At 43.3% G+C, this 26,236-nt stretch overlaps 1 protein-coding gene across 1 annotated transcript; it reads left to right on the top strand.

Moving 5' to 3' along the window:
* The first annotated feature begins 9,199 nt into the window (after nucleotides 1–9,199).
* PI4K2B (phosphatidylinositol 4-kinase type 2 beta) lies at nucleotides 9,200–25,542 on the top strand. The gene is made up of 10 exons (XM_075279844.1): nucleotides 9,200–9,592; nucleotides 15,234–15,388; nucleotides 17,563–17,763; nucleotides 18,703–18,834; nucleotides 19,217–19,370; nucleotides 20,073–20,164; nucleotides 20,240–20,330; nucleotides 21,230–21,363; nucleotides 21,460–21,519; nucleotides 21,998–25,542. Exons 1-10 carry the CDS (start codon nucleotides 9,298–9,300, stop codon nucleotides 22,169–22,171), a joined length of 1,488 nt encoding a protein of 495 aa, XP_075135945.1. The 5' UTR covers nucleotides 9,200–9,297; the 3' UTR covers nucleotides 22,172–25,542.
* Nucleotides 25,543–26,236: the final 694 nt, after the last annotated feature.

Raw genomic sequence — 26,236 nt, 5'->3', positions numbered from 1 at the left:
AGGTACGGGGCCGGTGGGGACCGGCCCCGGGGGAGAAGGGGCCACGGATACTGACCCGGCATCCGCTGTACTAGAGAGGCGGATGCCGGGGAGGGATAGATGCCGGGGCCTGAGACATCGCTACGATCCTCTGCCCTGCATGAAGCCAGCGGCGGGGGCACGGAGGAGCCCCTGCCGCTGCTGGCTTCATGCAGGGCAGAGGAGCGCAGCGATGTCTCAGGCCCCGGCACCTGTAATGGCATCTATCACTTGCCGGCTTCCGCCTCTCTATTACAGCGGATGCCAGGCGCCACCTTCAGACTATAAGACGCACCCTTCTTTTCCCAAAAAATTTTGGGGAAAAAAGTGCGTCTTATAGTCCGAAAAATACGGTATGTGTATATTAACCCATTAATAGCACTACTAGACTTTTTTAAAAAAGCAAAAAACATTTTTTGCCCGGAAAACTCCTTTAAGTTTGTGGTTGTAAGATGACAAAATGTGAAAAAGTTCAAGGGGTATGAATACTTTTGCAAGGCACTGTATGGTAACAAAGGATATATGGATAGAATGATAGCTAGATAACAGATATGTGTATACACATATAACATAAGTACACCAATAAGATATCTATAGATGGACAGCAAGGAATACAGTGGTCACTAAGACATTAACCCTCTCATATCAAATCAATAAGACTGATTTATGGAAAACGTTCTATTACACAAATTCACCTAGCCTTCATGGACCTAGCACTGAGGCACAGTCATTCTGAAACAGAAAATGGCCTTCTCCAAACTGTTCCCACAAAGCTGGAAACATAGAATTGTCAAAAATTCCTTGGATTTCCCTTCAATGGAACTAAGAGGCTTAGGCCAGTCCCATACATGATCCCTCCTCAACCAAACTTTACAAATGACACAATGTTGTCAGCTAAAATTCTCCTTGTATTCACCAAACCCAGGTTCATCCATCAGACTGCCAGATATAGAAGATAGTTTCGTCACTCCGCAGAACACATTTCCACTGCTCCAGAGTCCAGCATTGTTTGTCAGACCATTCCATCTAACACTTGGCATCATGCTTGGTGCCCTCTGCATGCCCTCACAACGTCCCTTTTCCAGAAAGTGGCAAAGACAGAGCATAGCTAAACAAGAGACACAATTGTTTGTGTAGAACCTGCTCCAAAGTACGTCAGGACTCAATGACATGCTCTGTAACGTGACATGGTCTGCCTGCCCGTCATGGCCGAGTTGCTGTGCTTCCAAACATTTCCACTTTTTAATATTACCACTCACAGTGGATGGTGGAATATCTAATTTCTCAAACTGACTTGTTGTGGTGGTGGCATCTTATTACAGGAACACATGGAAATTCAGTGAGCTCTTCAGGACAATGGATTCTTTCATAGATATTTGTACTGGCAGACTGCATGGCTAGGTATTTATACATCTGTAGCAATGGAAATGAATAAAACACCTGAATTCAGTGATTAAATAATAATAATAAATTTCATTTATATAGCGCCAACATATTCCGCAGCGCTGTACAATTTGTAGGGTTCAAATACAGACAGATACATAACAAAGAACGTCATTTCACACAATGGGACTGAGGGCCCTGCTCGCAAGAGCTTACAATCTATGAGGTAGAGGGGGTGACACAAGAGGTAGCAGGGGCAGTATTGCTTATACAGTGGTCAGACAATTCTGTAATACTGGTCATTACACAAACATAGAACTTTATGAGCCATCACTAGTGGTGTCCTGTAACATGTGGATGGAGCTTGGATAGATAAAGTTAGCCTGAAAAGACATCATATCATGTGGGGAAATGTGGGAGCGGGGACAGAGGAAGGTTAAATTTTGGGGATTCTAATTATAGTACGGAAGGGTTTACGTTAGAAATTGTGAAAATGCTGATAGGTGGGATACAACCACTGAGATACCAACTGATCCAGAAAACAGGGAGTATTTTACTCCCATTGAGAATGTAGGTATGGTGGACGCAAATGCACCCAGTTCCATTAATATCAGTGGGGACGCCAGAGATTGCCAAGTGCTAGACTTCGTCTATTTCTAAGCAAACATTTAAATTGTTGGAATCAAATGGATCAAAAGAAAAGTGGGGTATGTAGTCTCCAGACAACTGGAATTAAGACCCAATAGGAACTGTTGCTCTTCAACCACGTGACCCTTCATCCATCTGGCCAATATGTGAGGAACCTCAGCCCTCCCTAACTCTTAGTTGGGCTCAAAGATAACAGAAGTGTGATATGCCTAAGCCCCCATTCTCCTTAGGTCTCAGCACAATTTCCAATTGAATCTGCAGAGAATCTTTCTTCCAGATGACAGATAATGCTCTAAAGTTTGCGTAAGATCATAAGGGGCAACCTCAGTAGACCATTATGCAGTATGCAGAGAAACTTGTGCCATGAATATCATTTTGGTGAGGGGTAATTTACACCTTGCATATTGCCTGCTTAGTGTCCCCCACACAGTAAATTGTCTCCTTAGTGTCCCTCACATAATATAACACCCCCCTTAGTGGTCGCCAGATAGTATAATGTCACTGTAGTGGCTTTCACACAGAATAGTGCCCCTTTTGTGGTCACCACATAGTATAATGCCCCCTTTATGGACATCACATCACACACAGTTTAAACCCCACTACAGTATGACACAGTATAACATTTCTTTGTGGTCCCCACGTAGTATAATGCCCATTTAGTCTCCCCACTCTGTAAAATGACATAATAATAACTGAGAGATTGGGGTTAAACCATGCGACCAGCTCTAAGAACAAAGGGAAACTGTCATATAGGGGGCAACCTACAAAAGGTCCATGGCCTAAGACTTCTGTGATGGTTAAAGTTACTTCTTGATAATTTTTTCACTTCAGTTCTGGCTCTTAGAATCTACTATCAGGTACAAAAGGAGTAAAGTCAAATTCCAACCCAGTGACCAGCAGATATGTGTACATGCAGCTTCTGGAAAGTTCTATACATTATAAATGTTGAGAATATGTTATGCCAGCCAACCCATTGACTGTAGACGTGACCCATCATCTGTGATTTGCCTGTATATCTTGGGGTGTCAGTTAGCTAACATTGGGTTCACCACAGGCTTGTGCGTAAATTTGTGTCTATTCTTGTTTCTTGTCTTTTACTTGCTTGATTGTACTTACCGTATATACTCGAGTATAAGCCGAATTTTTCAGCCCAGTTTTTGTGCTGAAAAAGCCCCCCTCGGCTTATACTTGAGTCAGCAAAATTTTTTATTTATTTATTTATTTTAGGAGGGGAAGGGGGGGGGGTCTATGACTAGCCACAATATTAATGTATAGAATCTCCCATAAAATACTGCAAGAAAAAAAAAAGATTAAAAAAAAAATAAAAAAGTTCTAAATCATTCCTTTCCCTAGAATACAAACAAAAGTAGAAAATCACTGTGAAATACATACACATTAGGTATCCATGTGTCTGAGAGTGCTTTCCGTCGGGAAAGGGGTTAATAGGAGCACTGCAGATTCCCTATATTCAGCCAGGCTGAATTCCAAGTGGGGGAAAAACCCCAGTCCTCAAGCTCAGGGAAGGGGCAGACAGACAACCAAAACACCCCCTCCCCTTTCCCAGCACCTACTGCACCCAAAACTCCGACCATTTTAATTTTTAGAAATTTTCCAGTAGCTGCTGCATTATCCCCCCTAAGCTTATACTTGAGTCAATAAGTTTTCCCAGTTTTTTGTGGTAAAATTAGGGGGGTCGGCTTATACTCGAGTATATACGGTACTTGTTTATTTTCTATTCGTTTACACCACTTACATCAGTGGTATGTGACAGCCTTGGTCCCCACTATCCTTAGAACCCACAGTAATACAAAGCCATAAGAGATTTTCAGAGGTGACTCACAAATATTCTGTTCTCTTTTGCTATGGGTTTTCATTGTCCTGTTTAACCTGTTGTCAGGTCCTTCCTGATTTGATCAATTCTGATCTGTCGCATCTCCCCGCACAACTATAACACAGGCTATGATTTAAGGCAACAGTTCATTGATTCAGAACTTTATGCATGACAGCAGCTTTATCCATTATGTGCCCATGTAATCCCAGTGCAGTAACTGTGGCCCCAGTAGGGAAGATGTTTGAGTAGATCAATTCATTCATTTGTTCATTCATTCACAAATCTTCATGAACTTTGCTTTCTTGTAGAGTGTTACACACATGATTCCCGTGAACGTCACATGCACTGGCAGGAGCATGCTTTCATTATGGTATCTGTGATCATGCTATTGGTATCACATGATTGTGACGCAGAACAGGCTCTGCTTATAGCTTATTCCAACAGATTCACTAGATTAGAGCATATGGACTGTTTACTACATATGGATTAGGTGCTTAAAGCATGCCTCCAACTTTTCATTGATGAATAGTCCAGGTTAAAATAAGAGGTTTTGTAATATATCTTCTTAAATAAATCTGTTTTCTTCTCCACTTTTCAGTCAATTACTTCCTCAATATTACAGTCATGGCCAAAAGTTTTGAGAATAACATAAATATTATATTTTCACATGATCTGCTGCCCTCTGGTTTTTATGTGTGTTTGTCAGATGTTTTTATCACATACAGAAATATAATTGCAATCATATTATGAGTAACAAAAGCTTATATTGACAGTTAGAATGAGTTAATGCAGCAAGTCAATATTTGCAGTGTTGACCCTTCTTCTTCAGGACCTCTGCAATTCTCCCTGGCATGCTCTCAATCAACTTCTGGACCAAATCCTGACTGATAGCAGTCCATTTTTGCACAATCAATGCTTGCATTTTGTCAGAATTTGTAGGTTTTTGTTTGTCCACCTGTCTCTTGATGATTGACCACAAGTTCTCAATGGGATTAAGATCTGGGGAGTTTCCAGGCCATGGACCCAAAATCTCTATGTTTTGTTCCCTGAGCCATTTAGTTATCACCTTTGCTTTATGGCAAGGTGCTCCATCATGCTGGAAAAGGCATTGTTGATCGCCAAACTGCTCTTGGACGGTTGGGAGAAGTTGATCTTGGAGGACATTCTGGTACCATTCTTTATTCATGGCTGTGTTTTTAGGCAAGACTGTGAGAGAGCCGATTCCCTTGGCTGAGAAGCAAGCCCACACATGAATGGTTTCAGGATGCTTTACAGTTGGCATGAAACAAGACTGGTGGTAGCTCTCACCTCGCCTTCTCCGAATAAGCTGTTTTCCAGATGTCCCAAACAATCGAAAAGGGGATTCTTCAGTGAAAATGACTTTACCCCAGTCCTCAGCAGTCCACTCCCTGTACCTTTTACAGAATATCAGTCTGTCTTTGATGTTTTTTCTGGAGAGAAGTGGCTTCTTTGCTGCCCTCCTTGAGACCAGGCCTTGCTCCAAGAGTCTCCGTCTCACAGTGCGTCCAGATGCACTCAAACCTGCCTGCTGCCATTCCTGAGCAAGCTCTGCACTGCTGGTAGCCCGATCCCACAGCTGAAACACCTTTAAGAGACGGTCCTGGCACTTGCTGGTCTTTCTTGGGCGCCCTGGAGCCTTTTTGCCAACAATGGAACCTCTCTCCTTGAAGTTCTTGATGATGCGCTAGATTGTTGACTGAGGTGTAATCTTTCTAGCTGCGATACTCTTCCCTGTTAGGCCATTTTTGTGCAGTGCAATGATGACTGCACGTGTTTCTTTAGAGATAACCATGGTTAACAGAAGAGAAACAATGATGCCAAGCACCAGCCTCCTTTCAAAGGTTCCAGTGGTGTCATTCTTACTTAATCATGACAGATTGATCTCCAGCCCTGTCCTCATCAACACCCACACCTGTGTTAATGGAGCAATCACTGAAAAGATGTTAGCTGGTCCTTTTAAGGCAGGGCTACAATGATGTTGCAATGTGTTTTGGGGGATAAAGTTCATTTTCTAGGCAAATATTGATTTTGCAAGTAATTACTGTTAAGCTGATCACTCTTTATAACATTCTGGAGTATATACAAATTGACATTAGAACAACTGAAGCAGTAGACTTTGTAAAAATTAATATTTGTATCATTCTCAAAACTTTTGGCCATGACTGTAGTCTAAGAAAAGAGGAGGGGATAAGAAAAGACACTTAAATAATTGCTAGTGATACACTCTGCTATTCTTTGATTTTATGCTGCTAAATTGTAAATAAGAGGCTGTGAGTGCACATCATGAGGCAATAAATCAATTAACAAGATGGCAGGAGAATATCACTAGCTCCTAACCCCTCCATAGGGTTGTATGTGTGAGACTGAATAAGGAGATGGGTATAATGTATACAAGGAGCAGAAGAAGAGCTTAAAATGTCACTGTCATGGAGCAAAGTATACGTCTTTCCTCCGGAAGATCTCTTGAATCAACAGGGACAGCAGCAATTTATTGTATTCCACAAAGTTAGTACCCGGCAGCGGTCACATCAACCGTAATAACAATAAGTCCACGTAAGTCACAATCCAATGATAGCTTTGGTTCCTTGGTCCTGTAACTAAATCCTGGCTCTCTGCAGAGCTGTTCACAGGCTGGCTAACCCATACTAACTGCTAAATACAAACATAAACATAAAAACTGTTACATCCTATATCTGTGGGTGGGAAGGGCTGAGTCACAGATCCTTCCCCCCTCACCTATGCCAAAGAGAGCAGACTCCCTGTCTCCTTTGGACAATGCACCATCCAACATCTTCTTGGAGACACCAATCAGATTATCTCCACCCATTGTCCTTACTGGTCCTGGCTAGTTAGAGGTATTTGCATACAATGTACTAACACACTAGACCCTAATCAGCCAACTACACATTGATATATACAACAGGTTAGAGAATACATTCCACACCAAATATATATTACACATTGGCTATAGTATAGACTCTAGACATCCCGTGACAGTCACGAAACAAACAGATCTGTATATATAGATACGATAAATCAGTCTCTTATTTTTACCTGTACTATTCATTATGAAACGTTGTTATAACTGAGGATACACTTTAAAGGACACTAACGGTAAGAGATAAAACATGCCAAGAACACAAAACTAGGACTGGCATTGTGATAACCAATGTGCTGCACACTACCCTGTCAAAATGATATATGGACATACAGTGCACACATATCCACACCATATGCTGCCTAATTATGAGCAACATACTTTATTGTTATACCGCTCAACTGTCCCAGATTCAGCAGGACTGTCCTGGATTTCAGGTGTTGTCTTGTTGTTCTGTTTGGCAGATGGTATTTTCCAACTTGCTCCCGTCAGAGCCACTGGTGATGTCGCTACATCATGTTGGCTGCTTCCAAACTGACAGAAGCAGGGGATTGGGCAAGGTGAGTATTATTACTTTATTCACATTGCATGGCCATTATAAATTATAGAGTGGGGGTCACAATGAAAGAGAAATTATGATGTGGGGGACATGGTAATGCTGTACAGTGCTGCCACCATCATACACTCCTTAAAGGGATCCTATCATTAAAACTCAATTTTTTGTCCCTAGCACATAGGAATAGCCTTAAGAAAGGAACCACCAGCATGCCAATCTGCAGCGGGGATTTAGGGTCCCAAACTTGTGTAAATTACAGCGATTTTTCCCCACAGGGTGGAGCTCTAAATCACAACAGATGAACCGACAGTCCACATTGGCACATGGGCTTTGCAGCCAGTGGTTCCGAAGTCAATACACCTTCCTGTGCATGTCCTCCACATTAGACGCATGAATTGTGAAGCAAGGTATGCTGTCCTCTGCTTCATGGGGCGCAATGTAATGAGGCGGATGCAAGTCATCTGTGGAAGATGGGTAGAGCAGAAGACCCCTGCCAATATTCTCATGAATTGGAGATACTATAATTCAGTAATTCCATTCTGAGCTATGTGAGCATACTGAGATGTACGCTTTAAGCTACAGTAATAGATGTATTTTTTTGGACTATAAGTCACACCTGACCATAAGGCGCACCTAGGTTTTAGAAGAGAAAAATAGTAAAAAAAAGAAACAGGTTGTGCAACACTCTTGTATGCGGACAGCAGTTTGCACAACTGCAGCTCCCATCATTTCAACCGGTCCAAGCATGATGGGAGTTGTAGTTTTGCAACAGATGCAGGGCTACATTGACAGGTGGCCCTGCAGTGGAATTTGCCTGTGTTAACGTGGGACACACTTATCATGTGATGGAGGCACATATGGGCGGCGCAGGCTTTCTTCTCCTAACATGCCTACACCGCCTGGCCCCTACACAGTAGACTATGCTCATCACAGTGGCTCCCACATAGTACAATACGCTTCCCATAGTGGCCCTCACACAGTACAATATGCTCCCCGCAGTATAATATGCTCCATGTGCTTTATTATACACTGGGGTCTTCTCAGACCCCAATGTATAATTGGAGGCCCAAGAGAAATTATTAAAAATAACAAAAAATTTTTTTATTAAAAAAAAAAAAAGCTACTGCTGCTATCCCAGTAGCCCCTGGGGATGCCCCCCCACATCACAGCTCACCTGAAGCGGCGATCACATGCACAGTCATTTTTTAGTCAAGATTTTGAGGTTGTACTCGCCTCAAAATCCTGACCAAAAAGACGGCTCCCATTGAAATCAATGGCAGCCGGTCAGTTCTCTTTTTCCGGGAGCCGGTTTGTCCCGACGCACGGAAAAAGAAACAAGATGCTCATTCTTCAGGCGATTTCGCATCGCAATTTGGCCTGAAGACACTCCCTCCTTCCGACTAGCCCAATTCATTGGGCCTAATCCGTTGCGGAGTGCGCTACAGGATGCTGATGCAGTGCCCCGGCATTCAGTCACGGCTACTCGCAGTCAGGCACAACTCACAGACAGGAGAGCTGGTGTCTAATCCTGGATAAGAGTCCCCACTATACAGCGTCACTACATAGAGGAAATGACGCTATTCAGCACAAGAGGCAGTGACAGACATTTCCCCATATGACGTGTGTGGGCGTGGCTTATTCCACACTACGCAGTTCCCCTCACAGGCACGGCTGAAGGCTATGCATTTTCAGAGGCGCTCATTAGTCAGCACGTATCACATGATGGTCCAAGTAGTAAAAATGCGCATGTGCGTAAGCTTAGCCGGCAGCATTAGTTGGGCAGGTACTAGACCCAGCCAATAGGAGCGTTGCTGTACAGCGGCCTGGCCAATAGTAAGCCTCTAGTCTCTGGCTCAGGAGTGAGAGCTGTGGTGACGTGTGTGGCTACTTCCCTGTAGTCCAGTGTGCAGGATGGCTCCGGCGGTGGCGGTGTATTGATGCTATGTACCTTGGGGTGCGGTGATGGCGGAGGAGAAGCAGGAAGAACGGGGGGCTACCCCGCCATTGCTGGTGTTCCTGGAGCCGTCTGTGGAGGGTGAAACGGCGGCATTGCCACATACGCCAGTAATTACACCGGCTGCTAAAGCCGCACCGGGGAGTGCAGTGCGGTTTTACCCTGGACGAGCTGGGGAAGAAGAAGCGGGAGAAGAGGAGCCGCTGCTGGGAAGGTCGGGGGTCCCCTCACCGAAGTCCGGGAGGAAGGGGAGACCGCGGCTCAGCTCATCCTCAGACCGGGAGGGGCTGCTCACTGCTGCCGGTAAGTGCGCCTAGTGTGAACTGAGTCTTTGACAGGGCAACCACTGTTGGTCACTCTGTGGCAGCCCATGGACAGCCGTCACACCGGTGTGCACACTGCTGCGTTATTGAGCCGGTTTGTGGTTATCTAACAATAATGGCGGCCTCCAGTGATTGCAGCCTGTGATGGTCTCCCAGGACCAGGCTGGGGCTACCTGCTCACTCCACTTGGCTACAGACTACATTGCCCTGTGACTTATTCACTAATGTCTGTGGATGGATTTGCTATGACAACCTTAGTGAGCTGTGACTAAGGTCCTAATTTACATGTCCTGGCCGCAGCACCCTGGGCATTCTAGTACGACTACGTTTCTGACCACTGTAGGGTCGCCTGGCCATCATTGCTTGTGGGATGGAAGTTGCGGCCAAGTCAATTTGCATTGTATTCTTTGTTGTAGACTGTGTTGCAGTGTTTAGCCGTCTGCCTGTTCTTGTTCTGTCCTTCCAATGGACCAGAACAATAGACATGCAAGACCAGTGTGAACTTAGTGATAATTGTTGTATAGTCCTAGCTTACTGGACATGATGTTCTTGCCTTTGTGTCTGCGGTTTTCTAAGCAACGTCCACATATATTGCACTGACACTCGAACAGATCCGTGCGGTGGAATTTGCATTGCAAATTTGCTGTGTGTGAACTTGCTGTATAAATCAGTATGATCTGTTGTGGTTCTTTTGAAGTCGGAATCCATGACATCGGTGTAAACAGCGCTTGGGTTATGTTCTCATTGACTGCTGGTGTACATTGTGCAAGGAATCCCACAATGGCTGGGGCTGGAGTAGATACATAAAAAACAAACAAACCACAAAACGACCCCCCCCCCCTCTCCTACCCTTAGCTGATTGCACATCCCTGTTTCTTCCATTGTTGCACTGTCCACTGTGGACATGGCAAACCTACAGAATTAATTCCTCCTACAGGAGACAGATTAAGCCTGACTTTGTGGATTTTGGGCAGTGCCATCAGCCAGGCTAGTAAGACAACACTTACACACTGTAGGCGAGTAGCAGTAATATATAAAGGGTGTACAAGCTATCACATATGGCGGTTATACCTGCACTGTGTACTGGGAACCAGAGGCTTGCAGGAGGATATTATTTCTGCTTTGTTTCCTTGAGTGTTGACATTTTTTCGCTGCTCCCTCAGTATCGGCTAACATTTTGTTTGCATAACTTCTAAACTGATCTCGTTGTCAGGCATGGCTGTGTGTTCACTGGAAAAGCAAACTTCTTAGAACTGTACATAGCTGTGTAGGGAGAGACTGACTGTAGGGCTGTCCAAGTGGTTCCTAATAATACTTTACCTATATCTTGCGTAGTTGTCTCATTCTTTGGCGTCAGACATTTCCCTATAACATTCGTCATGCAGTGAGTACGAATAGGAAACTCGGGACCCCTGTTGTATTGCTTGGTGGAGTCACTAGTGACTATACATTTATTGGATAGGTAATAAATATCCATAATGAGATGATTACCCCCCCCCCCCCCAACAAAAAAAAAACAACCCAGAAACCATGACAATAATCTAGCCGTATGCAAGAGACTGAAGTCCACAACCTAATGACTCCTGCTGATGTTGTGTACAGATTGTCTGACACATTGTAACAAGCCTGCAGGAGGTCAATTAGCAAAGCGCAGAACTAGTGTTTACAGGGATTCTACCACTATAAGGGCTAGTTCACACGTGAGTATAAGGGGAGGTTTTTGACAGCGGATTTCGCGTCCAAAACCTCCCCTTATAATGGTGGTCTATGGAGACCGCCGGGCTTCTGTTCTCCGCTAGCGGCGAGCTGCTGCTAGCGGAGAAAAGAAAGGACATGTCCTTTCTTCAGGCGGTAGCCGCGCAGGCTCAGCCGCACGGCTTCTGCCCCCGGCAGCTCCCTCCTATGTCGGCTCATTCATTTGAGCCGACAGCAGAGGGTTAAGCCGCGACAGCGATGGTCGCGGTGGGCGGGTTTTGACAAGAGAGAGACGCGGCTCGCCGCGTCTCTCTCTGTGTCAAAACCCGCGCGGGCAGTTCACGTGTGAACTAGCCCTAACGCAGTTTTTTTTTTTTTCAGTTTTACGCTAGGTTCACACCTGCGTTCTGGTCTCCGTTCTGTGGTTTCCATCTTCTGCATGCAAGAAGACGGAAACCACAGACCGGGTCCGGCGGTGAGCGTTTTATGCTCTCCGCCACGAAACCGGGTTTTTAATCTGGACACAGTCGGACATGCAGTATTCTGTGTCCGGATTAAAAAAACTGGTTTTGTGGCGGAGAGCATAAAACGCTCACAGCCGCTCACGGCCGGACCCGGTCTGTGCTTTCCGTCTTCTTGCATGTAGAAGACAGAAAGCACAGAACGGAGTGGTGAACGCAGGTGTGAACCTAGCGTTAGACGTCAGAATAGCCTTTAGAAAGGCTATTCGTCTCTAACCTTTAGACGTGTTCTCCGCGGCGCCGTTCCTTAGAAATACCTGTTTTTACCGGTATGCTAATGTTTTCTGCAGCAATGAGGGCGGGCTCCAGCGCTCAAACGGTGATGGAGGCGTCCCCACTGCTGCCCAAGACCCTCTCTCCAGCAAAGCCTTCTTCTTCACCTGCATCCTCCCCTTCTCTGTCATCTTCCTTCTTCGTCAGCTCTGACACCTTTGCACTCGGCTCTGCCAGCGAGACACTGGTAGAGTCGACTGCGCGTGCCGGTCAGCGGCCATATTTTGGAGGCTGCAAGGCAAGACTGCGCAGGCGTCAGAGCTGATGAAAAAGGAAGACGACAGAGAAGGGGAGGATGCAGGTGAAGAAGGTGTCGCTGGTGAGAGGGTCTCGGGCTGCAGTGGGGACGCCCGCATCGCCGTTTGAGCTCTGGGGCCCGCCCTCGTTGCTGCGGAGAACTCATTAGCATACTGGTAAAAACCGGTATTTCTAAGAAACGGTGCGGCGGAGACCATGTCTAAAGGTAAGAGACGAATAACCTTTCTAAAGGCTATTCCGATGTCTAAAGCAGAAAAAAAACAGCGTTTTAGTGGTAGAATCCCTTTAAGGTCCTGTACACATTACTACAGCTGTGAGCAAAACTCGGGACTGGTCTTATTCCGGTCTGTTCTGCGGACTATGCTCACTGGCCTCAATGAATGGGGCTGCAGAACCACAGGTGGTGCACGGGTGATTCCATGTGCTGTTTAGTAATGGCCTGGTGACATGCACACTTGTGTGCATACTGTCTAAGGGGATATTCATATCTTTTAAAGTGAAAATCCAGGATATGACCTCACTTTCATAGGTCTGGTATGATTTCTGCCATTTTCAGCCATAGGAAACAATAGCAAAGAGGGTGCGCGATGGTGCACCAAGAGTCTAATTAGCATATGAATAAAAACGGACTTCTTCAAAAACCACTGAGGCAATCTATATACTAAAGGTAGGTGTGGAATAGCCTTTCTAAAGCCTATGCAAGGATGTGATTAGTTAAAAATGACTTTTCCCAGTGATAGAGCCCCTTTAAAGCTGTGGCCACTTTGTTGCATTTTCCTGTACCCCTTTGCTCTTTTCCATCTGGTTATGCAAGAAACCGTGGCTGCCCCTATTCATTTGGTGGAGCTGGTCTGCAGCTCCATTACCCAGTGCTGTATATACCAGTCACCTATATACAGTAAGCAGTCAGATGATGATCACCGTGATCAGCCGTGAGGACTTTGTACCTTGTAACTATAGCAGTTCTATGTAAATAAGTCTGGGCCTGTTCTGTCAGTGGAAATAAATGCGATCTATTCCACCTCCTGTTACTTCCCACCATCTCATGGCTCAGGGGGTTGCTATAACACCTCTTACAGTAAGTGTGAAGTGATAATTATCGCCTCCGCTACAGTACAAGGATGGCGAGGGCGATGTCTGACACTAAGAGGAAATGCTTCTCTGCATTCGGGATAAGAGAAGATTGCTGTTAATTAATATGATTTGTTGGCTCCCCCTTGTGCCAGAGACTGTACTGTGCCATATCTTATGTTGGTGACACATCATGTGTATAGCTGAAACAATTTCTATAAAGTGCATTTCAGGTCATTGCGATCAAAAACTTTTTTTTTTTTCTTGGGTATAAACCTATAGAGTGTGTACCAAAGTCCTTAAGAATGTCATCCCTGCACTACAACACCCAGCATGGTTACCTCCTTGTAATTATACACTGATCAGTCATAGTGTTACAGCCACTATCAAGTGAAGAGAATGAGATCCAGAATGTTGTTATAGTGGCGCATATCATAGGGCAGGATATATGAAGCCGCAAGTGAATAGTCAGTCCTCGAAGGTGATATCTTGGAAGCAAGAACAATGTTAGTCTCTCAGATCCTCACACTTGCCAAGTGCAGAATTTTGATGACTAGACTGGGTCTTGTGGGGTGTTACCTGTATACAGTAGTTGGCACCTGCCCATACTAGTGCAAGAAAATACAACTGGTGAGCCACTGCCACGGTCATGGGTGCCTAAAGCTCATTGTTGCTGAAGCTAGCCAGTCTCGCCTTGCATTTTTTGTCTACATGAAGTTCAAGGCTCAGTGTGTGTGTTTCATTTACTTTAGGGAGAGAGCACCAGGGGACACTATGGTAGAAGACATAGGGCTAGTGTTCTGCTGGGACACCTTGGGCCTTTGCATTCGTATGGATGTTGTTATGACGTGCAACATATACCTAAACATTGTATCAACACACACAAAGATGCCAGCGGTACCCCTGTGTCAGCAGGATAATAGCACTGCTACAGGTTCAGGAATCTGACAAAATGGGACTTGGCCTCCAAATTCTCCAGATCATAATCACATCGAATAACTGAGATGTGATGGGAAAAACCAGTCCAAACCATGGGGGCCGCACTCACAATGTGCAGGGCTTAAATGATCTATGGCAGGTCTAGTGAAGTCCATAACTGCATGGCCAAAGCTGTTTTGATGCTATAAGGAGGCATACATAATATTAGACAGGTGACTTTAGTATTGGTGTATACATTGAAGGTATATTTGGATGATATCTGCCCCATGAAGTAATATGCCTGACAGGAGCCATGCTAGGAACTGAAGGCTGAGTGGAGCGTAAAACTACTGTAGATCGATGTTAGCAGCAACTATAGTTTGGCGGGCTGCCCGATCTCACTCATTATAATGACTATTCTGCTTGAGAGTGAGGGGGTAGGTTATAAATAAAACAAGGGATCCTATAGATTGTCCCCATAGATGGCGGCTTCTGTACAAGTAGTGTGTGATACAGATTTGTCAGCAAAGGACGGGATGCAGGTTATGAGTAGCGTTAATCCTCATGCAGGCTGAAAGCTCAATGTAAGCCTTGGATTTCTACCACGTATCTTGTAGGAAAATGTGTTGTCTTTGCAAGATGCAAATCGGACTTGTGTGAATATACACTAACGATGTTGCCTGTGTCTGTAGTAAAAAATAATCCAGATTTGCAGACTTGTGATGTAGTGAAATTCACAATGACGGTGTGCATATGCAAATGTCAGTACTCAGTAACAATTGTATTGACATCTATAGAATGTATGTAACATTTCTACTGCTGTTCTAGATATGGACCCTAATCTGTACTGTGTGAATAATAATTATTTTTTTATTTTTTTTGTAGGTCACGGAGGGAATGAAGAGCTGAATGTCATTCTGGACGACATTGAATTTGCCGATATTATTCACAGATCAGAGCAAGCAATCGAAAGTGGCGTCTTCCCAGAAAGAATATCCCAGGGCTCCAGTGGAAGCTACTTTGTCAAAGATCCAAAGGGGGTGTGTATAATTTGACATACTCAATTTTGAGTCCTGACGAATGCATTTTTTTTGAGTAGTTTGGGGTCACCTGAATAAGCCATATTTCACCAGTCCCCTTTACTGGTCAAACCCTTCAGCATCTCTATTCTGTGTAGGTACTGATGTAGGGGGGCATTATAGTTTACTCACTATCTTGCAGGGTAAAACAGGCAATGGTGTAGACAAGTCTGACACTGGTCACCTAACTTATGCATGTAGGGAGTGTTCTGAATCTGTCCCAACATTGAAAGGATGGGGCATGTTGAATTTCAACACAAACGATCTCCCTTGGGAGACCTAGCCTTGCCATAGATGTCTGGCTTTGGCTTAGGGGACCTTCACACTACCATTGTTTATTGCAGCAAAGTAAATGTAACTTAATGTCTGTCACTCTCCTCCTGTGATGGACAATAATAATGGTAGTGTTAATCCATCCTTACACCCCCACGTACTTGGCTAAACTGACTGCATACGTATGGGGTAGATGGCGTTCACATGTATTGCAAGAGTTTTTTGACTGCTACATGTAGTATATATGGAAAGACAAATGTTTGTTTCTTAGGCCGGTGTCAGACAGAAGTTTGTGAAATATGGACTGTGCATTAGTTTATTTCCCTAGCTGAACACTGCGAGGACCTGGACTCCAATGATTATAATCCTCTATGATGCTAGGGACTACTGTCCTGTATTGCAATCATGTTTTCAGTACAGGACCGCAGTCATGAAGTGACCACTAGTGTCCCAGATGCTTGAAGTCTAGGTCCCTGCTTAGTGTAAGGTCTGTATTTCACGGTATGAACATAGCCATCTGAAATCAGCCCTAATTTGTGTGGAGGCAGCCATATTGCCCCTTCTTATCAGTACTTTTATGTGAAGTATAGCAAAGTACTATTAGGGACATCTAGCATATAGCCACCACTTTGCTGCAACATCTCTTCAATTGGGTCTCCCACATACAGAGTGGCAGAAACTTTGTGTTTACGTGTGTGATTGTAGCTTTAGTTTTTATTTTTTTCTTGTTAATATCTAAACTTCCAAGAGTCAAATAGAAGATGCATGATGGCTGCTCCAAGTATGTTTCTGGCTCAGAAACTTGATCCAGTGACTGCTATTGATTTGGTTATTGATTTACTGTACCCTGTGCTAGAAGGACTGATCTGATCAGACACCAAACCTAATCAGATGACTGTCATGTAGTGTAATGGTAGCCATTTTTCCCATGCGATGTTCTCTTCTCCCATTTTTAACTACAGCAACCAGGAGTAGGGCTCAGCAATCGAAAAATAATTGACATTGAAAAGAGGGAGTGTCTATAAATCATTCATTTTAATTTGGGTACAACGTTCAATGAAGTGTGATTTTTGATTTGGGTCATAATTGTCCAGCTCTAGCCAGGAGTCTTATCCTCTAGCAGACAAAACTGTGGTGCCAACAATATTTTCATTACAAAGTTACTATATTGTAAAGTGTATTAAGTTTACTTCTTGCCATTTGTGTTGATGGCGCAATTCTTCAAAGTGTAACTCCAGTTAGAACGTAACTTTCTTTAAATGAATAGTTCAGGTGAATGTAAGAAATACTGTAATTTCTTATTTAAAAAAAAAATTGGTTTTCTTCTCAACTTATTTGGCTGCTTTCGTTCTCCCTGCCTTCATTTGGACCTGTAGTAGACCCCATACACCTGTCACCAACTAAGAGGAAGATGAGACCCCATGGACTGTTATACCCCAAATCATCAACCCCAACTCTTCCCCCCCCCCCCCCCACACTTTACTATCTTTGGCAATGCCAAATATCTATTCGGACGTGCCAATAAAGCTTGATTGATTGTAGAGCCTAGCAACTGCAGTATGTATGTATTTTACCAGCAGCCTTCTCCTTCCCCCTCCACTCTCCATAGCCACTTAATGGAGAACAAAGCATTTTTTTTTATATATTACAAAGTTTCATATATTAACTTGCTGATCCACTTTAATATCTAGGGGTTTATGTTTGGGGACAGAAAATAAGCAGGTAGTTTGCGTAACTTTATGAATAAGTCATTTGGAAGTGTTAAAAAGAGAGAAAAAACTCTCTCACTATGTAATCTGTTCTAATAATATTCAGAGTGAACTGTTCTCTTTTTTTTCTTTTTTTTAATTCGTTTTTCTCAGAAAATCATTGGAGTGTTTAAACCAAAATCTGAGGAGCCGTACGGTCACCTTAACCCAAAATGGACCAAATATTTTCACAAAGTCTGCTGTCCCTGCTGCTTTGGACGCGGCTGCCTTGTTCCGAACCAGGGTTACCTGTCAGAAGCTGGAGCATATTTAGTTGATGAAAAACTTGGATTAGGAGTTGTACCCAAGACCAAGGTAATGGCGTTTGTATTGGGATATGAATGTTTTGTCACATCGATCAGGTCAAGTTGGGCTTGTCGTAAGATGTGGTGTGCAGTGTTTGTTTCCTCACGGGCCTCGGACTGCCTGTGGAGTAGGTTGGGGTGTAGGTGCACCTAGTCATTTGGCTTTGTTATACATGCCCTAATGTAAATGATTGTCCTGGGGAAGAGTTTCCCTTAAACCATTTTGCAGGCCTGTAGTATTTGACCTATTGATAGGATCTCAATTGGAGGGAGCCCACACAGACCAGCTGTTTGGAGAGACTGTATTGTGCATGCAAGTGCTGCGGCCTCTACATTTAATACCAGGCACAGTGCTATATGTTGCTCTCTATTGCAGCTTAGACCTATTCACTTGATTAAGCTGAAAAACAAGAGTAAGGTTAAGGCCGCAGCTTTAGCGCTGCGGAAAGAACTGCGGCGTGGACACATTGCGGTTCTTTCCGCAGCACTTTTAAGAGAGAGTTCATGGAGTTTTCCTCTGCAGACTTTCTGTTACAATTATATCTATGGGAAAGCCGCCGGCGTTTCCATAGATATAATTAACATGCTGCGATTTGCAAAGCCGCTATGGGCAAATCATGGCGTTTATGTCCCGTGGGGCCCCGGCCTCAATGTAACAGATGAATGTCTCAACACTTGCCTCTGAGTCAGAGGCAGTACTTGCTCAAGAGCTGCTGTAACTTCAAGCAGATGATCTGTGGGGGTCTTAGGTGTTTGACCTCCACCTGTCAGATACTGATAACCTAACCTAGGGATAATTCATCTTTTAACTCCCAGAAACCCCTTTAAGTGAGCTCCTTGTACACTACATAGAAATTGGACTCTTAGTCCAGCTTATGTAATGTAGCACTTTTCTAATTTTTTGAACCCTTTCCTGTTCTATTTTTTTTGTCTTTTGTCTTCTTTTAAGGTAGTCTGGCTTGTCAGTGAAACATTCAACTACAGTGCAATAGATCGGGCAAAATCCAGAGGCAAGAAATATGCTTTAGAAAAAGTGCCAAAAGTGGGTCGCAAGTTTCACCGTATAGGTTTACCACCAAAGGTAAGGAGCCTTTTCTCTATATTATGTTGCCTTTTAAATCATATGAGCTGCTTTATTATTGCTGTCCAGCCATTATCATTAGCCTTCATGATAGGCAGCAGCTGGGGTGCAGGGGTCCTGGAGGAGTTGGGGTCTCATCCTTGAGCACAACTGTATGCAGATGTATACATAGAAATCACTGTGAAAATATGGCTGTATGTGTTCATGGATGAGCAAACTCTGGCTGTGCCTATGAACAGAAATTCTTGCCTTCATGCCTATGTAAGCAGCCTTGTACGTGCACCCACATACTTGTGTGCAACTGTAAATCTTGTTTCCAGGAGCTGCACAAAACAAAAAAAATTTTTTTAAAAAAGTAAATTTGTGTTTTTCTTGTTTGCAGGTTGGATCCTTTCAGCTCTTTGTGGATGGATATAAGGAAGCGGACTACTGGTTGAGGAGGTTTGAAACTGACCCATTACCAGAGAACACAAGAAAGCAACTCCAGTCTCAATTTGAGAGACTAGTCATTTTAGACTACGTCATTAGAAATACTGGTAAGTTACAGAAAACAATGTTCAGACTTAAAGGAGTTCTCTGACCCATAATACATTTTTCATACTGCTGATCTGCCCACAGGGTATGTCATTAGTATCCAATCTTTGTGTGGTCTTACACCTGGGCCCCCTCATAGATCAGCTGTTCTGGGAGCTACTCCTGTAGACAGTGGAAACTGTCTGCTCCTATTCTAGTAATTGGAGCAGAGTTGCAGCTCTGGCCACTATATAGCGGTGGCCCCAGATCTGCTCCTGTTACTTGAATAGTAGCAGGCTGCATCCCCTTCCCATCCACTGTCAGAGCGGCCAGAACAGCTGATCTATGTGGGGGTCAGACCGTCACAAATTTGATAATGGTGATATATCATGTGGTTTGGTAATTAGCATGGAACATGCATTAGGGGCTGGAAAACCCCACTTTAACTCTTTGCTGTTCAGGGTTCTCTTGTTATACTTGGGGTCCTGGTGTAGAGGAAAGGGATCATGTTATGAGTTGCATGGTGTATTCTAGAGCTTTTAGCTGAAATGGTTATGACTCTTTATTGGGTGTCCGGGTTCTTTTTGGGTAGTTTATGTATGTAAAAGGGTTAGTGCTTACAAATGACTATGATTTTTGGATTCAGTTGTTAGTTGATATGGTCACAGTTTATGTACGCGTCTTTGTGATGTTTGTAAAGCTCTGTCAATTGTTTTACTTTGCAGACCGAGGTAATGACAACTGGTTAATTCGATATGAAAGTCAGGGGGATTTCATAGAAGGTTCAGAGAAAGACAGCGATGGCCCTGTATCCAAGGTAAGCTAGCATAACACTTACCATTAAAGGTTAATTTTCACTTGGTTTAGTTGCTCATTGATCTTCTGATTTCAGGAATGGACTGAAAAAGAGCCAATTATTAAAATTGCTGCGATTGACAATGGTCTGGCATTTCCATTTAAGCATCCAGATGAATGGAGAGCATGTAAGTAACATTACTTACCATTTTACTTAGTCTATGCTCCATATACTCTCTAATATAGTGGGACATGAGGTGGACCCTACTCTGCTCAATAAATTCACTCTGTGTCTGTTTTATTTCTGTTAGAAACTTTTGGGGAAAAAAATGTTCTTTTGGGTGTTACCCTATAGTCTGACAACACGGCATTGATTCGCCAATGTTGGGATGTGTAGGGAGACCTGCCCAACTGGTTACACTGTAGTCATTTTATTCATACATTTCTAAAAGAAATGACTTGACCCATTTTTAAAGAGCGGTGCTCCAGCATTGTAATATTATGGTGAATACGAAAACGGATTTGAGTAGAGGGGATGGGTCCTCCTTTAAAGGGGGTTGTCTGAGAAGGTTCCAGCATCCTTCATGTAAACAATGCAGGGCCAGAAGCGGAAAGCTCTAGCTGCTGTGGAGTAGCCAGGCGCCTTCACTTCAGCTCAGATTCCACTGTCCTCAATGGGAGCTGAATTGCAGTGTAGCCGCCAGGCCGCTAGATGAAACTTTCTGCTTCCGGCCCCAGATTGTGTTCTGGACGGTCGCTCTCTATTATGGATGTAATGACCTTGATCTTCCATTTCTAAAATCAATACCAGCACAAGCATGAATGCACAATGATAGATAAGTGTGTGAGTAATGTGGTTCAGATAGTTGTGGAAACCCAGCCATCTGGAGCACATGGATCCCAAAGTCTCCTATGTGAATGGAGCAGTAGTATGTATGTTTGACCATCACTCCTTTTGCTTCTGTAGGACTAAAGAGCACTATACCTTGCTGTCAGATATGATTGACAGTAGATATGACCCTTATGTGAAGATAAATGCCTTAGTAGGGAGCATCGATATATTTGCCCCATGTTTTTGCTTTTTCAGATCCATTCCTCTGGGCTTGGCTTCCTCAAGCTAAGGTTCCCTTTAGTCAGGAAACAAGAGACCTGATTCTTCCTCGTATCTCTGATATGAACTTTGTTCAGGACCTTTGTGAAGATCTGTATGAGCTTTTCAAAGTAAGTAGATTTTCTTTATTCTGTATAGAAAGTAAATCTCTCTCTAGTCAGCTGACAATGGATAACCTGCCTTTCCCTATGTGCTTACATTCCTAGACGGATAAGGGGTTTGACAAGGCAACGTTCGAGAAACAGATGTCTGTAATGAGAGGACAGGTAAGGTGTTTGACTTTTCCTAAGAGTGGGGAAAATGTATTATTGTGTGGAAATCTGTTTTGAGGTTGTTGTCTGTCAATAGTGGCTCCACTCCCAAAGTCTAGCTACATAACCCGTACGTAAGAAAATAATTTGTTGCAGTGTACACTTATTACCTTTTAAGAGTCCCCATATCCATGCACCCCTTCATCCCCCAACCGTCCAGGAAACTTGTTTAAAGTAATCATCTGATCATTTCTTATATAAAGATGTGCATTCGTGAGTGGTCACATGCTCTCTAGTAGTGCTAGTTCCTTGAGTACCTGTGATATCTCTGACATTGTGGGGTCCACCAGCTCTAATAAGCCTGCATTGAACTGAAGGACACAGTTCCTCTAGACTGTGTCATGGGGGAAGGGGGGGGGAAATGCAGGTCAAGATCCGTACTTTTTTTTTTTTTAGGTTAGTAATCACCTCTTTCTTAACCTTTACAAATTAGATCCTGAATCTGACCCAAGCATTAAAGGATGAGAAGTCCCCCATTCAATTGGTACAGATGCCTAAAGTTGTTGTGGAGCGAAGTCGCAGTGGGAGCCAGGGCAGGATTGTCCACCTGAGCAATGCCTTCACACAGACTTTCCACTGCAGAAAGCCGTTCTTCTCCTCCTGGTAACCCGGATTCGGGATCTCGTGTCTTAATCACAAAAAGCTGCTGTTTTGCACAAGCACTGCAAAGAGTGAAAACTGCTGTCAATCCTGTATCGCTGCCAAACCTCTGGCCTCTGGAAAGGAAGTCTTTATGAATGTAACTCTGTTTACAGTTCTGTCATTGTGTGAATTGTTTTGTCAGGGACTCTGGTAGGACTGCATTGACATGTACTGTATTTTTATATATTTTTTTTTCTCCTCAATATATGAAATAGTGCATTCAAGTAACTCAGCCTGCCTTCCAGAGGGTTTCTATATGCTGGAATGACTCCTCAATTTACAAATTGCCCTTCATAATTATTTATAATTATATATGCCATGTTAAATGTTCACATGTATGTTTGAGATTTCATATGCAATGCATTTTTATTTTTTTTTGGCGAAACCTCACTTTTCTAAAGTGCCCCATACATTTGTCAAGGTAGAGAAGGTAAAACCCTTTGTGGATCGACATGACTGGAAAATGACTATGCCTTGGGCCTGTATATTCATGTTTCATATCACCATAGGTTTGATGTGTAGCTTAAGACTTTGGACAGCCATAATATGACACTTCTACCAAACAACCAGAGCTACCATGGTTCCCAATTGCTGCTTGACACGTGTTATACATGCTGTATTTAGCTTCGGTAACTTGAAAGTAATGTTTTTTTTGGGGGGAGAGTGGATTAAAGCTGTTTACTGTGACTTCTCCACGCTGCACATATATTTCTAGTGCTCAGGGTCCACAAGCAAATTTTTGGAATATACTACAGAATTGTATGTGCAATCTGGACTTAAAGTGAATGCTCTCTATTCAGTACCATGTGGGTCCTTTTCTAAATGGGGTCCAAAATTCTGTGCTAACTTGTGTGTCTGTGTAATATGTTATAGCAGTCAGAGATGCATATTTTTAGTACAGTATTATAAATCTCCTGCATGGACTGAAAGGGTACCATTACGCTGTTTGGGACTACAGAATACTGTTAAGCAGCTGGGGATTTAGAGTTCCAAACTTCTATATCTTTCTATATCCTTGGCACTTAGTAATCACTAGTGTCCAATGACGGTGACACATGCTCAGTGAAGCCAAGATCGGTACAACTCTCTTCACTGCTCATGTGCCCAAAGTGCAAAACATGCTCTGGGTTTCCTCAACCGACCTGTCTCATCAGACTCTATACCCCATCTCCTACAGAGGACCTTTCATGTTATTCAATATTATATATTGAATTCCACACACTATCTGCTTTCCCGGTATGTGCTGTAGATATTGATAACGTTAATTTTGACCAATATCTGGGCTTAGAGTAATGATGACACTAGACTGTAAGGCCCCGCCTTCTAACATTGGAGAGATACTGGTGCTGAAATTAACAGCACCAGTATCCCCAGCATCAGGATGCATACTGGGAAAGCTGACCGTGCACTGAATTCAGGTCACTGTCTGCTTTCTAGCGGCATAGAATGCTGCACGTCGACGAGTAAGTGTGAGGTCTTCTTTAACAGCATGCTGTCAGTCTAGTGGTCCCCAACAGCCTGGCAGGTTCCCTTTTAAGAAAGCTGATCAGTAGTTTCCTGACTCCATAAAACTGCTGATGGCTCTAGAGAACAAGGGGAGCAGTGTCTGCATTCCCAGGATGATGGTCATACAGGTTTCATGATAAAGAACTGGTCGCTTAAAAGCGCTTAGGAGGTGATCCTTTTTATGGGTGGTGCTCCAGGCTGTCTGCACTATATGCTCCCTAGCCTCTGCCCTCTGATTGTCAACTCTAGTGTCCAATCAGGAGACCATTGAAGCTGTCATTCAAAAGAGAGGAGGGTGGCTGGGAAGAAAAATGTGCAGGCACCCAGGGCAGTGCAGCTAAGAGGGGGCACTTCTTTGTGTTCTGGTCAGGGGCATTAAGGTTTATCTGTTTAGTGTTAATACATAGATCTCCACTTTCTGGTATTCTTGCTCGAGTCCATCAGTCAAGCCAGTCGACTATATAGCCAAGCTTCAGCTCAGACTAATTCAGATAAATGCAGCTAAACTGCAATACCAAGCACGACCATTACACAATCTACAATGCAGTGCTTGGTAAGTAGTGAAGAGGTCACAATTACAATAATGGTTCTAGATAACCCCCCTTTTGTTTTTTTGTTTATTTAAAAACTTGGATTTTTGGGTAGTGCTATTGCCCCAGTTATGTCTGCACTGCTCTCCTTGTCCACTACATTGTGCTGTTAAAGGGGTTGAATGTTGACTCCTAAACTAAACATTCTTTCCTCCTCCCCTTCCTTCACCTAACTTCTAATTTACTTTGTTTAAAATAAATCAATCAATCTATAATTACTGATAACCCTGGGGAGATCATGTGACCACCCCGGGCACACTTTCTGATAATCCGAAGATTTTCCGAAACTGAACGTCACCAGTGCTTTTCAACCCATTAATAGACTAACAGTCCTTGTTAAAAAAAAAAAAAAAAAAAAAAAAAGGGTTGGAAATGCCATGGGAAAAATTGTGGCATTTTACAGTAGCTGCTAAGTGGATGGGATTCTTGCAAATCCCATGCCCACTTTGTGGTGAAAACCACAGGGCAGACATCCTGCAATTTCCAAAACGGGCGTGGTTTTGGAATTCGAAGCATGTCAATTATATCTAGAGGAATGCCGGCAGTTCCCCATAGATATAATTGTAACAGAGAGTGCGCAGAGGAAAACTCAACAAATTTTCTGTTTTAAAGCGCTGTGGGAAAAAATGCAATGCGTTGCCGCTGCGGTTTTTCCCGCAGCGCTTTATTACTGTGGGTCATCCCTTGGGGGCCTTAGCCTAACACTGTTGACAGACTCCTTCTTGGAAGCTATTGTTCTGACGTTTAAGTCTATGCAGATGTTTTGGAACTGTGGATCTCAAATAATGCTGACCTGACTGCTATGACAATATTAAGACCTTATTCAGCACAGAATAACATGATACAAGGTTGAGATTCACTTTAATATAATAGACAATGCATTTGATTCTTCATAACTTGGTCTTATGGCACATCATATCAGAAATCTTCATCAAATAACCAATTCATGGAAATGGTAGCAATGACTTCAAATATTCCTTCAACTCTAATGCTGGAGAATGTGTCTGAAAAATTTCTGAAAGAATGAACATGAGCACTTAGTGGGTCAGTGTGTGCATGTACTGAAGGACGACTTAGTCTGGCGGATAAACCTGTACAGTAAGAGAATGTCATTCCTGTAAACTACTTAAGCCGTCTCTTGTACTTTGTTTCACACGATTCTGATAAAGAAGACCTTTATTAATTGTTATATCTAAAGGAAAAAAATTGTTCATATTTTTTATTTTTGTTAATGTAGGACTGGGAGAAAAAAAAATAAAACCTTTAATTATGATTTTGTAGCAGTAAACTGGTTATAAGCTCAATCTCATCACCTTTATTTTTCGCATCAAGCACACTGTTACATTATATTGTATCAGCCCCATACACTTGCCTGTGTATAGGTTTGGGAATCGGGTAAAGGAACTGTCCTGAGTTCTGCATCAGTCTGTTTTCAGCCACGCATTGCAATCAAAGCTACTGTAGGAATGGGACACATAAATGAAGTACTTCTCCCTGCTGCAAAATTCACTATTGGCTTTGACTTAAACAAAATAAACCTCAAATTACACATTTTTAAACCAAAAACGGAACATGTGGCCTGGCTGGTGAGAGATCTTTAGGGTCCATTCACACAGAGGAAAATGGTGAGGAATTTGGTGTGTAATATCAGCTCTGAAAAAAAAAAAAAAAAAAGCCTGCCATTGACTTCAACGGCAGGCTTTTTTTCAGCGCTGAAATTCCACACCAAATTCCTCACCGTTTTCCTCTGTGTGAATGGACCCTTAAGGCTGAGGCCGCAACGTTGCGGAAACCCAGCTTTTTTTTTTGTTTCAGATTGTGTTTTTTTTGAGCCAAAGCCAAGAATGGCTACAAAAGGAATGGAAAATATAGATGAAGTTCTTCTACTTCTACCTTCTGCTCATTCCACTCCTGGTTTTGGCTCAAAAAACCTC

Source organism: Leptodactylus fuscus, chromosome 6 (genome assembly GCF_031893055.1).
Source record: "Leptodactylus fuscus isolate aLepFus1 chromosome 6, aLepFus1.hap2, whole genome shotgun sequence".
NCBI lineage: Eukaryota > Metazoa > Chordata > Amphibia > Anura > Leptodactylidae > Leptodactylus > Leptodactylus fuscus.
This window is presented reverse-complemented; position numbering and strand designations above follow the sequence as displayed.

Coding starts and splice junctions, on each gene's coding strand:
- PI4K2B (XM_075279844.1), top strand. CDS start 9,298: ATGGCGGAGGAGAAGCAGGAAGAACGGGGGGCTACCCCGCCATTGCTG. Junction 9,593..15,233: donor GGGGCTGCTCACTGCTGCCG/GTAAGTGCGCCT, acceptor TTTTTTTTGTAG/GTCACGGAGGGAATGAAGAG. Junction 19,371..20,072: donor CTACGTCATTAGAAATACTG/GTAAGTTACAGA, acceptor TTTACTTTGCAG/ACCGAGGTAATGACAACTGG.